This window comes from Synchiropus splendidus, chromosome 10 (genome assembly GCF_027744825.2).
Source record: "Synchiropus splendidus isolate RoL2022-P1 chromosome 10, RoL_Sspl_1.0, whole genome shotgun sequence".
Classification (NCBI taxonomy): Eukaryota; Metazoa; Chordata; class Actinopteri; order Syngnathiformes; family Callionymidae; genus Synchiropus; species Synchiropus splendidus.
The window spans coordinates 22,515,616-22,527,892 of record NC_071343.1 but is presented as its reverse complement, the minus strand read 5'-3'; the positions used below and the strand labels follow the sequence as shown (position 1 = coordinate 22,527,892).

The 12,277-nt window shown below is 40.2% G+C and overlaps 1 protein-coding gene across 1 annotated transcript in view; it reads left to right on the top strand.

Moving 5' to 3' along the window:
* The window catches only part of pdia5 (protein disulfide isomerase family A, member 5), a 63,996-nt gene that overhangs the window by 47,696 nt on the left and 4,023 nt on the right, over positions 1–12,277 (top strand). Inside the window, exons 12-15 of the mRNA XM_053877071.1 lie at positions 5,879–5,949; positions 6,948–7,111; positions 7,615–7,745; positions 8,793–8,863. Of these exons, the coding sequence (XP_053733046.1) occupies positions 5,879–5,949; positions 6,948–7,111; positions 7,615–7,745; positions 8,793–8,863 (437 nt within the window). The remainder of the gene's footprint in view (positions 1–5,878; positions 5,950–6,947; positions 7,112–7,614; positions 7,746–8,792; positions 8,864–12,277) is intronic.

Here is a 12,277-nt window from a genome sequence, read left to right as displayed (position 1 = left end):
TATTGTTTAGCCAAAAAATACAATGAAAAGAAATCCAAAGCGCACTTCATACTTCTGTGAATTTTAACATTTTGCACCTGACTTTCAGCTAAAAGTGCTGTAGACAAATAAAAACAGTACGTACAAGTTGTAGTGCATAGATTAGAAGAATGCAAAATAAGCACTGAAATATACTTCTAACAAATAAAACCACTTAATAAAAACATGATTAAAATGTGATTAATGTTGATCAATTACAAAAGCCAATGTTTTGATTTAAAAATGAAATGTGTCCCACCACTAAAAAAATAAAATCTGCCAGTTTCACTCTTGTGTAAGCAACAAAAGAAATTATAAACATTGCACTTGTCCATAAAAACACATAGAACCTCAGCTCCTCCTGCTTACCTGGTAACCTCTGGTAAATTTGGTGGCAGTGGTGATGTGATGGTGGTGATAGTGGGCTAAAGGTTGCAAATTTGCATGCAGCCTTTTGTGCTCAAGGGGATAATTAGTTGCCGGTTTCACCGTCAACAAAAAGAAGGAAGCAAAATGCAGCGGCCGGTAACAACACAGGCATTGGACCTGATCTTGACCAATACAAATCCTCTGAACCATATGCCACAGATGGAGATCCTACGGCTAAGGCCAGAAGAACTTGGACTTCCTCTGTTTTATAACCATTGAAACGCTTCATGGTATTCAAGAATGGACCATTCAGCATGCGCGGCAAAAGGAGCAAGTGGATTGGTTCATTGACCTCCCACAACTAATGGCATTTATTGGGATCATTGTCTTGTGGGGGGTGAACAAGGTTCCATCATTGCGGGACAGCTGCTCTGCACACCAGGGAAGACACCTGGGAAAACCTCAGATCATTGCTACTATTGCTCGAATCCGCTTTCAAAACATCACATGCTTTGATGACAGTGGCCGTGAGCAAGTGGAGACCGATAAGTTTGCTGCAATTTCAATCTTTTGTCCAGAATTGCATCTCATCATTGAACAGCCTTGGTCGACACATCACTATTAATGAATAGCTTTTCCCGTCTAAGACTCGCTGCTTCTTCGTGCAGTGCATTGCAACGAAATTTGACAAGTTTGGCGTCAAGTTTTGGGTGGCTTGCGATCAAAGTACATTTGCAGTGTCCTCCCATTTTTTGTTAAGAACCCCAGTCATCCAAGTGGAAAGAGTGTAGTGATGAGGCTGTTGGGCCATTCATGGATAAAGGCAGAACTGCAATAAGAATCAGCTTTATTGCTATGGTCGGAGTAACACAGAGTATTTTTTTTACGCTGCTGTCCCTTGCACAATGACTGCTTAGCCGGAAAGCCGCCATCCTCGGCACAGTCAATAAGATTCGCTGGGAAATTCCTCTGTCAGCTAGAAGGAAGGACCTCTCTGAATTCACATCTTGAGTGTTTTCCACCACTGGAGCAATGCTGACAGTATATGCCCGAAACGGAAAAAGACGGTCTACAATCTCAGCAGTATGCACACTGTGGTTGAGACTGAGGAGACCACACTGTCACACAATACAACTCCACAATGTGTGGCGTGGATGCGATCAACCAGATGCAGGAGTACAGCGTGCATGCAGGAACACAGAGACGGCCTGTTGCTGTCTTCCACAGCATGATTGGCATGGCGATGCTCAATGCTCATGTTGTTCATAAGGTATGCACCGGTGTGCATAGCGAGGGGTGGACTTGCTGGTTTGAACTTCCCAAGAGAGTTGGCTAGTTCTCATGTGAGTCAAAAGAAGGCACACAAGGAGACACTGCTTCAGCAGCAACCTCGCACACATGTCAGGTCAACCATTGATGCATGAGCAATTGCGAAACTGATATGTATTGACTGCTACCAATACAAGTGGCAAATGCAGGATGGAGATATTATGGCGAGTATGTATTGACTGCTGAAAGAGTACTGAAATGCTGGTCACACAGCGAGGACATACCACTGTAGCCTAGTGTAAATATGTGTCAAATACTTTTATTGCTTGTAATTTTTAACATGAAGTGATGAGATCATGATGGCGCGCCATGCTTTCCATCTCCGGGTCGTTTGACAGCCAACACTGTTGTGTGACAGGTGTGGAGAGTTTGGTGAACTTCGGTTCACGATCGTAGTTTAGAACTTATTTTTAAATAATAGACATTGGTCGATTCTGTGTCACTGGATCTGTGTTTGTTTTATTCGTTTGAGTGGCCCTAATACGTTTTCTGAAGCGGTTGTGTGCCTTGGTTCTTATCAACACAACTGGCGCCCCTGAAAACACTGCAGTGAAAATAGTTGGACATTCAACGGACGTCCCCTCTGGTATTGGCAGCGGCATCCTCTTCTGCGTCCCCCACTAGGGTTCACTGATCGCGGACACGCAATCAAAGGGAGCACTAATGCTACGACCTGAGTATGAATGAAATCTTCAGCAAAGGTTTGAATCAAGTCAAACGGTCTAATAATAGTCCAAGAAAAATTTCACCTCCTATCCAGAAGGCTTCATCAGCTCTAATGAGCTGGGTTGGAGTTCAGGCTTATATCAGGCCAGTTGATGGCCAAAGGTGTTAATGGACAGAAGTTGAACCAATCCAATGTGAAGGGTGAGAAAGGGTCAGCATCATGCTCAAGCGGATGTGTTTATGGGTCCCCGCCCATTGGAGATGGGTATTAATGGGCAATTAATGCAAATGATGATCGTAGCCCAGGTGGAAAGGACCTGTTCAGGCCCAGACCTGCGGATAATTTGCCTAGGGGAGTGTGTCTATCACAGCATCGTAGAAGGATGAAAGATGGTGTCCCAGTCCTCTTTCAGAGAGGGATTTTCCTGTTTGACAAAAATAGCCTTTTTGCTCCTCTTTCAAACCAGCAGTCTTCATTGTTGTCTTCAAAAGAGTGTTTCTTGTCCTCAAGATGTAAATGGACTGCTGAGGTATAAGCTCTCCTGTGTTGGGCCATTCGCCTCACCACAGAAGGAGTAATGTGGTTTATGCAGTCCGATGCAGCCAAGAGTGTCCCAACCTTTACATTGGAGAAACTAAACAACCTCTCAACCCTTTGCTGTGTGATGATCCGGATAACTGAGCACTCTCACAAACAATGAAATCTTCAATCATGCCAATGGAACAAAAAACATTTTAGGAGAGAGAATTGTGAAAATATTTCACAAACAAAAGGACGGACTTGAGTTTGTATAATTATTTCAGGAATAAAGCATGACTTAGTGATACATTTATTTACATGATTTGTAATTTTTCTTCAATAGCGTCAAGGAAATCTGTCCAACTATTATACTTAAACATAAGCGGTAGAAGAAGGTGAAGGTGATAAGCAAATGATGACGTTGGAGACAAGTGAAGGTGATAAGCAAATGATGACGGAGACAAACTCCATAAAACCGTTTCAAGAGAGACTGTGATAATTATAGTTATCGCCAAAAAGCAGAAATTTATTGTATATATATATATATATATATATATATATATATATATATATATATATATTTTTTTTTTTTTTTTTTTTTTTTTTTTTTTTTTGCTCATATGGCCCATCCCTATTGTCTGCAGTTATATTTGGTGAAGTATTTTTTGTAAAATGCTAATATTTGTGACATATTTGCAGATTGGCACAATTAAATCTAGTCTGCAAATCACCATTGTATTGTCACTGTAAATTGCTTTCCGACCTATGCTTATATTTAAATATACGTTAGTGTGTTTCAATTTGTGAGGTGCTACAATGTCCACCTGAATTTAGGTTAGTTTTGTCTTTTGCATTTATCTGGTGTAAGCAAAACCTGAGACCTAGAGACATCATATGTGACCCAGTTTGAGTAGGGAGGTGAAAAAGTTTTCATCTGTAGATAATTTGAAATGTTCAAATTATTCTCAATTTTCTCTCATGATATAACTGTTTTACAATTTTGTTGTAGTTTCATCAAATATTCCGTAAGCACATTTTCAAAAGAACATTTGTTTGCGAATATGGGTTTTGCACCATTTCATGCACAAAATATTTTTTATTGAATATACCAGTGGCACATCTTGACTCACTTTGTTCACCCTCAACCTTTCTAAATGGCTGTGTTGACAAAGATAGGATGGATAGTGCAGCTTGAAGCATTTGCAGGTGCTTATGTGTCTTCTCTTACTGCCTTTGGGGTAGAACCCTGCTGGACCTTTTCTTTCTTTGCTTCCTTAGTGGGCTCATTGATGGCCCATTCCAGAACTTACGTTCTCCAGTCGACAAATGGCCACACTGAAGCCCCAGCTGTTTTCTTTTCTTTGCTCTATGAACATCAACAAGTAGCCACAGGGTGACTTTCATGCTGAGAGAGTCAGACAGCATAATATTCACTGCTGTTAGGCCTTTTTTCCTGCTTTGCTCCTGGTTTTATTATTACTGCAATGCAGGCTGTGAGGCGACTGCATTTTCACTCTCTTTTTATCAGCAGTTTTATAGGCACACAATGTTTCTTATTTTCACACATTCTCCTTTTGCCTTTTACAAATCATTTATCCCACTCTTTAAATTCCCTCCTATCTTTTCTTGAGCCCCGACAGGTTTCCCTCATCACAGACGGCAGCGATATGGCAGTTAAAAGGGCAGGCCTTGTCACATGTCTTATCTCCCTGATGTATTGCAAAAGCTATAAATCACAGTGATATGACTCATCGCATTGTCATTGATGTGTCATTGAATTGTTCTGTGTTAAATTAAAGTGGTCGGATAAGGAACAGGTAAAGAAGCTTTCTATGTTGCTGGGTGTGAGCGCCAATGAATTTGCCTATTCAAAGTAAGTCATTGAGATTACTGGATTAGAATTCCTAAAGTAGTTACCCCCTTACCCTGACATGATAGAGCTTCACATAGAGGTCAAATCTGTGTTGTTCATTTTTGCAAAGTTTAGTTGCAGGAGTTTGGAGTTTGCACTTTGACACACAATTGCGATGCAATACAATTGGCAAAGTAGTGTCATATTTGGAGTCAGAGTTTCAGTACCATTTCAGTATTGATCTTTTTAAACAACCTTAATCACAAGTGTGTTTTTTTTGTTTTGTAGTTTAGATAGTAGTTTAGATTCACAGGAAGTACTGCAACAAATTAGTTATATTAGTTGCGGTTGGGTGATTAAACTTTTTAATTCGCCACCACTGTGACTATGAATGCTTTCAAACACTTGTCTACCTTCTTAACTTTTTATTTCTACTTCCCTTTAGTGTCACTATCTGCAATCACCATAGTATTGCAGCTCCTGGATTCACAGTAGTGCAAGAATTCCATCAATATCTTTGTGCTTGTTGAAGATGTTCACTTGGGTGCACCGATATCTTGTTCAAGTCTTGCCAGGGCTTTAAAAGCTTGATTTACTGTTTATGGCTATGTGGACACCAACGTTTTTTTTCTGCTTTTCCCAAATACACTACCACATCAACTGTTTATTTTCTTCATTCGTTCTCCCATGAAACAGCCTAATCTCAGGCTCTTAGTGATTTGTTTCAATTCTTTGCACTTGGGACGAAGCATATGCCGCAATATTTCTTATATATCCATTAAATATGTGTTCAGTAATCGAGTCTCATTAAAGTTTATAAGATGACCTTTGACACTTGACAATGATGCTCAACTTTGTCATAAGTTGTACCTCAATGGGAAAATAATTTACCAAAAAAATGGAAGCAAAGTTGGTATATCAAAGTGCCCTATAAGGTGTCTAACCTTTTCATGATGTCCTTCACCTCTCATGCCAAAGAGCTGGGATTGACTGTAGCAAGTTTGTCTTTCTCAAAATGATCATAATAATTAAATCAGAATGATAATAATACGCAAGTGATGGGGCACCAAGAATAGCAATTGTGGTAACTTTATTGACATGTTTTGGTTTTTGTTGTCATTTAGGGTGTGGACACTGTAAGAAGATGAAACCAGAGTACGATGAAGCAGCTGAAATCCTCAACAAAGGTGCAGAGGTAGGAGGATACACACATGCTTTTATTGGGCTGAGCTAGTTTTGAATGCATCACGAGGTTTTCTGGAACCATCGCTGTTGTTTTAGTCGCTAAATGTTCGTTGTTTGTGTGCACACTTTCAGAACTAGTAGTTTGTTCAAGCACATGTTTGTTCCACCTCACATACACACAAGGACACTGACTGCAGCTGCTGTAGTTAGAAATCACATCATGCAGAGAAGGGACCAGGATGCAGTTTTATTTTCGTTTCACTGAGGGGAATGTGCGGAATATATTTCAAATAAAACAAATGTCATCTATATTTAGGTAGAAAATCGCTTAAGTGCCCATGAAATCAAGACAACACGAATACATTTTTGGTTAGAGCTGAAAGATAAAACAACCAAGCAGTAATCAAAGGCACAGTAATTAATAACATGTGAATAAAGTTGAGTCTGAAGCTGAGAGCATATTAGTTTTAAATTCATTTTGTTGGTTTCCACATACTGCTGAGGTCAGACTGCAGGTTGAAAAGGTTTTGGGAGACACATTGGTTTTATGTTCTTCCCAATGTGAGTTTGGATATCAAAACCTTTTGGGGTGAGATGTTCCAGTATTGTTTTCCAGTGGTTTTTTTGCCACCAGGTTCTGTTCATTTTTCTGCTGGGACAAATTTGAGATTGCTCTTGGGCTGCCTGTGGCCTCTAGTCGCACCATTTTAATAGTGACCTGAAGGCTTGCTAGTCAGACTAGTCTGGATTTGTGTCCGATTACTCTGTTGTTTTCCTCATTCCTCCCACTTCTCTGTTTCGGCCCGATTGTGTATTTTATTCCCTTCCGGCTTCTGGCCATGCGAGCAAGCAGTTACTCACCCATAAGTGTTCCCCATGGCTGAAGGTTTGAAATTAGTTGCCCATTTTTGGACACAGATAGATCAGCAAGAGGTGTTGCCACCACGGCTGTGGTACAACCAGCTCATTCTCACTTACTGAAATCAGTACATGTGTCTAACTCGACAGAGTCCGGGTGTGTTGGCAGCAGTGGATGCCACGGTGCACAAATCAGCTGGCGAGCGCTTCAAGATTTCAGGCTTTCCCACTGTCATCTACTTTGAAAACGGCGAGGAGAAGTACACGCTGCCACAGCTTCGGACTAAAGACAAGATCATAGAGTTTCTTCAGAAGTGAGTCATTCCATTTATGTTTCTCTTCAACAAAGTCCATGTGTGGCTTTCTGCCAACTAAATCTAAAGTGGTATTATTTTTTCCTTTTTATCCTGCGTGCCCACTTGCTTACCTCATCCTGCCCTCTCACACAATAAGAGAAATATTCCAATCAGCCTTTAAGGTGTTGAACTGTGTTTATTATTCTCGCTGTGGTGAACGCAATCACAATTTGCTGACCCTGGGTCGCACACCTGTCTTCACAAATGTGCACAACAGCTTTTACTTTTTAAGTCAGACTAGTTTTTTATGGCTCTGTGTTTTACAAGTGCATGGCACAACTGGGGAGGGACTGGTTTCTGAAGTACACTTGTGACAGAATATTTCTAAAGCAGTTCAATCCTTTTGACCTGATTTGTAAGCGGAAATTCTATTGTGATGCACCAAGTACCAGAGCGTTCCTTTTCCTCAACTTTAACTGTTCAGGAGAATAAGCTTATGTTTGGCTCCTCTGTATCTCCAGTCCTCAGGCACCGCCCCCACCAGAGGCGTCCTGGGAAGACAAGCCATCCAGTGTCAGCCATCTTGGAATGGAAGACTTCCGGGAGGCACTGAAGAAGAAAAAGCATGCACTGGTCATGTTCTATGCCCCATGTGAGTTGTGACTGTCGGTTTACAATAAAGAAATGACCAGCTTCTCTGTGCAGCAGCTCTGCAGTATTCAGATTTATCTAGTCTGAATGTTTGCCTCTCTCCCTCACTCGCTCTTGCTCGCTCTCTCTGTCTCGTTCTCGTTCTCTTCCAAGATCTCTAATTGCAAAAATCAAAAGTCCTCTCCAAGCACTCAATCGCAAAATTGCTTTGAGGTTAAAAAAATAAATCATACTTCAGTGAGAGACATAATGATGAACAGACTTTAAAAAATAGAGCTCATGGATTATGTTTCTTGTTAATTGTTGGCCCTTACAGAAGTTTTGGAGGTCCTTCTCTTTGCATGGGTCGCACTCGACTTCCAACTACTCTGTTGACAACATGACTCCAATGACAACATTGAACTGTAACCAGCAACACTGGAAGAAAGGACAAGGCGGAACGTCTCTGCTTTGCTTAAAGATTCAACATCAGTGGTTATTTATACGACTGGGATAGAACTATACAGAGAAGTCTGTAAGTCCACTAGTTGGCACTACTAGTTATAAAACTCAGTAGGCTTATTCAGCTTTTAACGTTGAATTGATTCTTAATATGCTTCAGCACAGCCATCGTTTTCCACTTTGCAGATGTTGGTATTAAAATTTGCAATAGAAGTCTACTTCAATCCCACATCAAACAAACAAACATTAAATCTTTCATCTCAACTTCATGTGCGGAATCTGAAGAAGAAGTGGACTCAACTATGCCTAATATTATAGTCTAATATAGTGAGAGCAGAGGTGTCCCCGTTTGTATCAACGATTAGTTAGTGTCTTGTTTCATATTGATGTGCAATCATTAGGAACAATGCTGCCTCTTTAACTGCCGTCTATTGATAAGGTTTTTAGATGGCAGCAATAATTGAATATACTGTCATCCAAGTGACTCATTTTTGAAGTGCCTTAACCATTAAAGTGCACTTGTTCAGTGGAAGTTTCTATTCAATAATAGCAGTGGAGTTTCACATGACTTGAGAATGTGTTAATGGAGTCACATATTCTCTTTCAGGGTGTCCTCATTGTAAAAATGCTGTCCCACATTTCACCACTGCAGCTGAGCTCTTCAAAGAAGACCGAAAAGTAAGTGTTTTTTCTTCATGTCTAGAGTCAATCACACATATATCATTACAATGAACAACCGGTTCCCTGTGACTGGGAACCGGTTGTTCAACCAGTTGTAAGAACAACCGGTTCCCTGTGACTGGGAACCTATTGTTCATTGTTATAAGTTTGTGTGTATATAATAACGTACAAATGTGCACAGTGTGATTTATCTACCACGCTTCACTTGCTCTGTCTTCGAGTGAGTACATGGATCAGAGGTTGTGTCATAAGTTGTTAAAGAACGCAAGAGTATTAGGGTTTGATTTAGCTGTTTTGGATTTTGTTGGATGAGGACTGTGAAAGAGGTCAGAATGAGCCCTGAATTCAGGACATTACTACCATTGATATAAGGCTGTGTTCCAGATTTGTCCTTTGATGCTGCTGTGTAGTTAACGGTTACCAAAAACTGTTGGCACACCACACTGAATAACACGGCACTTAGAGTCAGATGGTGTTAACATGCATACATGCATAATACTTAGTCAGCTGTGCTCTGTTCAGCATGAATAGGACCAACATTTCTGTCTGACCCATGAGAAAGAGACACCATATAATAATATACTGCAATATAAGTATAGAGCTCAAAATATTGTTAGATATCAAGTTTCTTTCCTGTCTGGTTCCCACCTTTTGCTACTTCCAACTGTCCTCTTTATTGCACTGTTGATCCTGGTGTTTCTAGCTCCACCAGGTGAAAATTGCCTGTTTCACCTAGCTCTATGAGATGTAAAACACCATAATACAAATAAGCTGGATCTATTTGTCAAGCTGCCAGGTAGCTGTGCGTGTGTGCTATTCCGAGTCTGTTTCAAGTGCACAAGAGAGCTCCCTTCTGACGTGACTTAGTCATTTGCAATCTATTGGGCAGGACAAGGATTAGCATCTCCACTCTGATTTGGGAACTCCCCAGAGATCCTGCTGCCCGGTCTGAAGATTGGAAACTCTTGAATTTGTTTCTCGTTAGTTTACGAAGCACTTTCCTAGTTGGTGAGATTCCCACTGACCATGGCAATAAATTTGATTCTGAATTCTGAATTTTTCTGATTAGAGAGTGACAGTTATTCCGTTTTTTTCCCTGCTCAGATCATTCAGATAAATCCTTGTAACGACTCAGCCACTTGTGTTTTGAGTCATTAATGGTTCACCGCGCCATCTTGTTTTCATTTAGCCTCCTGGACTAACGGGTTTCACTCTAGCCATCGTCTAGCTATGAAAGATCTGGTGCTTTATAACATTAAAGCTTTATAATATTAACTAGCAGCATGCTGCTGAGCCTTTCCTTTTTACTGCCCTCACTCATCGATCACCTGTTTTGATTTTTGGTAATTCAATGCCTCATGAAGTAAATCTTTTTTTTTTTCAATGTGTTTACAACCATTTACCTTGATGCCTTGACTCATTCTGCTCCAGGAGTGAGTGTTCCATTTATTGATAGAGTCCATTTATTTAAAACTATTTATCCCCAATAAATGATTATACTGTCATGAATTTCAAGGAGTCATTATTTCAGAGGGATCATCTTGTATTATTTCAGTAATTTGCTGCAAAACTGGGCTTAGTGTCTTCTGTTATTTGTTGTTTAAAGATGCTGTGCTATACACTTAAATTACTAACAGCTAGTTACAATTAATAATGATAATAGCAAATAGCAATAGCACATTTTATAATTAATGAATAGGCTTGAGTGTAGGCACATCATTTGTCCGTCTATTGTTTCAGCATCTTCTACCCTCATAAAGGCCATCTAAGGAAAACGTCTGTGTTCAGTGGGAGTAATATTGATTTTATATTTAAGTAATGTTTTTCCTCCTCACTGCTCATGATCAGTAATTTATTATCCACAACGGCCACAACAGAACAAGGCAGTGTGTTCCTACTTTGCAGTTATTCGAGTGTTTTGATTTCTGTCCTTCACTGGGTGTTTCTCCAGAGGACGCCAGTGTTAATGCAATTCATCATGTCAGTCGTCTGTCATCCCACCAGTGGCGCTGTGTTTGAGTCCCATCGACATCTAGAAAAGCTAGCCCCTTTATTTGAAAACCTAAAAACAAGCTATGAGAAAAGAAAACTAGCAGTAATGTAGAGAGCTTTATAAATTGACAGAATGTGCTACTTTGCATTATTTACATTTATTGTCTAAATGTTATTGAGACAAAAGATGTTAATGTACACTTCCATCTTCATATTTGTGTGTTTTCAACTCATGAATTGACCTCAATTGTGACTGGAGGGCGCAGATCTTTTTTGGAATCTTAATTCAGATATGTATTTTGATTCAAAAGTGTGTTTTCATGTTGGTCCATGACCTGTACTCTCCTTGTAGCTGACATGAACATATGTCAGATGTGTGACAATCAGGATTTCAGTTAGGGTTACTTTTACTGAGCAACGCACACTATAGTTTTCTGCTCTGCTATCACTCTGCAGGTAGCACAATAAAGCTGTTGTGTCACAGCTACAACTTGTACACCAGACCATTAGAGGAAGATTAATGTTGCATCGATTACTGACAAGGCGCCACAGCGAGGCGTGAATGTTGCTGCACAAATGCATTGCTCACTCTGGGTGTCTGTTCCGACAGCTGAGATGTGACTCTCTCTCACGCTGTACACTTGACTTGTCACCATTCAATAATCGCTCCCCTCTGACAGCTGAAGCTTACAGTATAGTGGATGTGGCCAATCCGTTCGAAGGAAAACATATTATCCGCTTGGTGTGCACGTCGTGGTACCGGGAAATGACAGACCTCTTGCTCCAATTATGAATAACAAGTGTCTTTTTTCCCTCATGCAAATGAAGACACTTGGATGCTGAGTCGACTCATCTGCCAGCAGACTTCCAATGAGTCTGTCAAGGTGGCTTTTTTGGGAGCAAACAAACTTCAGTCACCTTGCTCGGGAATTTCACATGGGATTCTGACACTTAAATCATTCTTGGTGTCCCTGTTCATGTATCTAGTTGTTACTAGATTAATACGGTGCACAGTATGTCCAATAATGTCTCACTGGAGTGCCAACGATTGCCATGTCATTGGGCTCCATTGAACTGATAACAAAATGCAGTCACATCACAAGTAGAGCTCTGCTTATGCTCTGAATAGTTTTCTCAACGCGTTAAAGAAGTTGCCAGTGTTGAAAATAACTTAATGAAGTACTTTTTTTCAGTAAAAATGATGATAAAAAATTATTTTCATGGACAGTCTTGTTGTAATGTTTGCGCCTGATAACTGGTGATGTCTCTCATCAAGTATGTTCCAATTGAGATCCTTCCAGGCTTTCAGAAACTGGCATGAAAGCATTTAATGGCTAAATGTGTCATTTTTCATGTGTTTGTTTGGTCTAGACTGGCAAATCTGAGTTGTGGCAACATCACTAGCTTGCATCATTAACT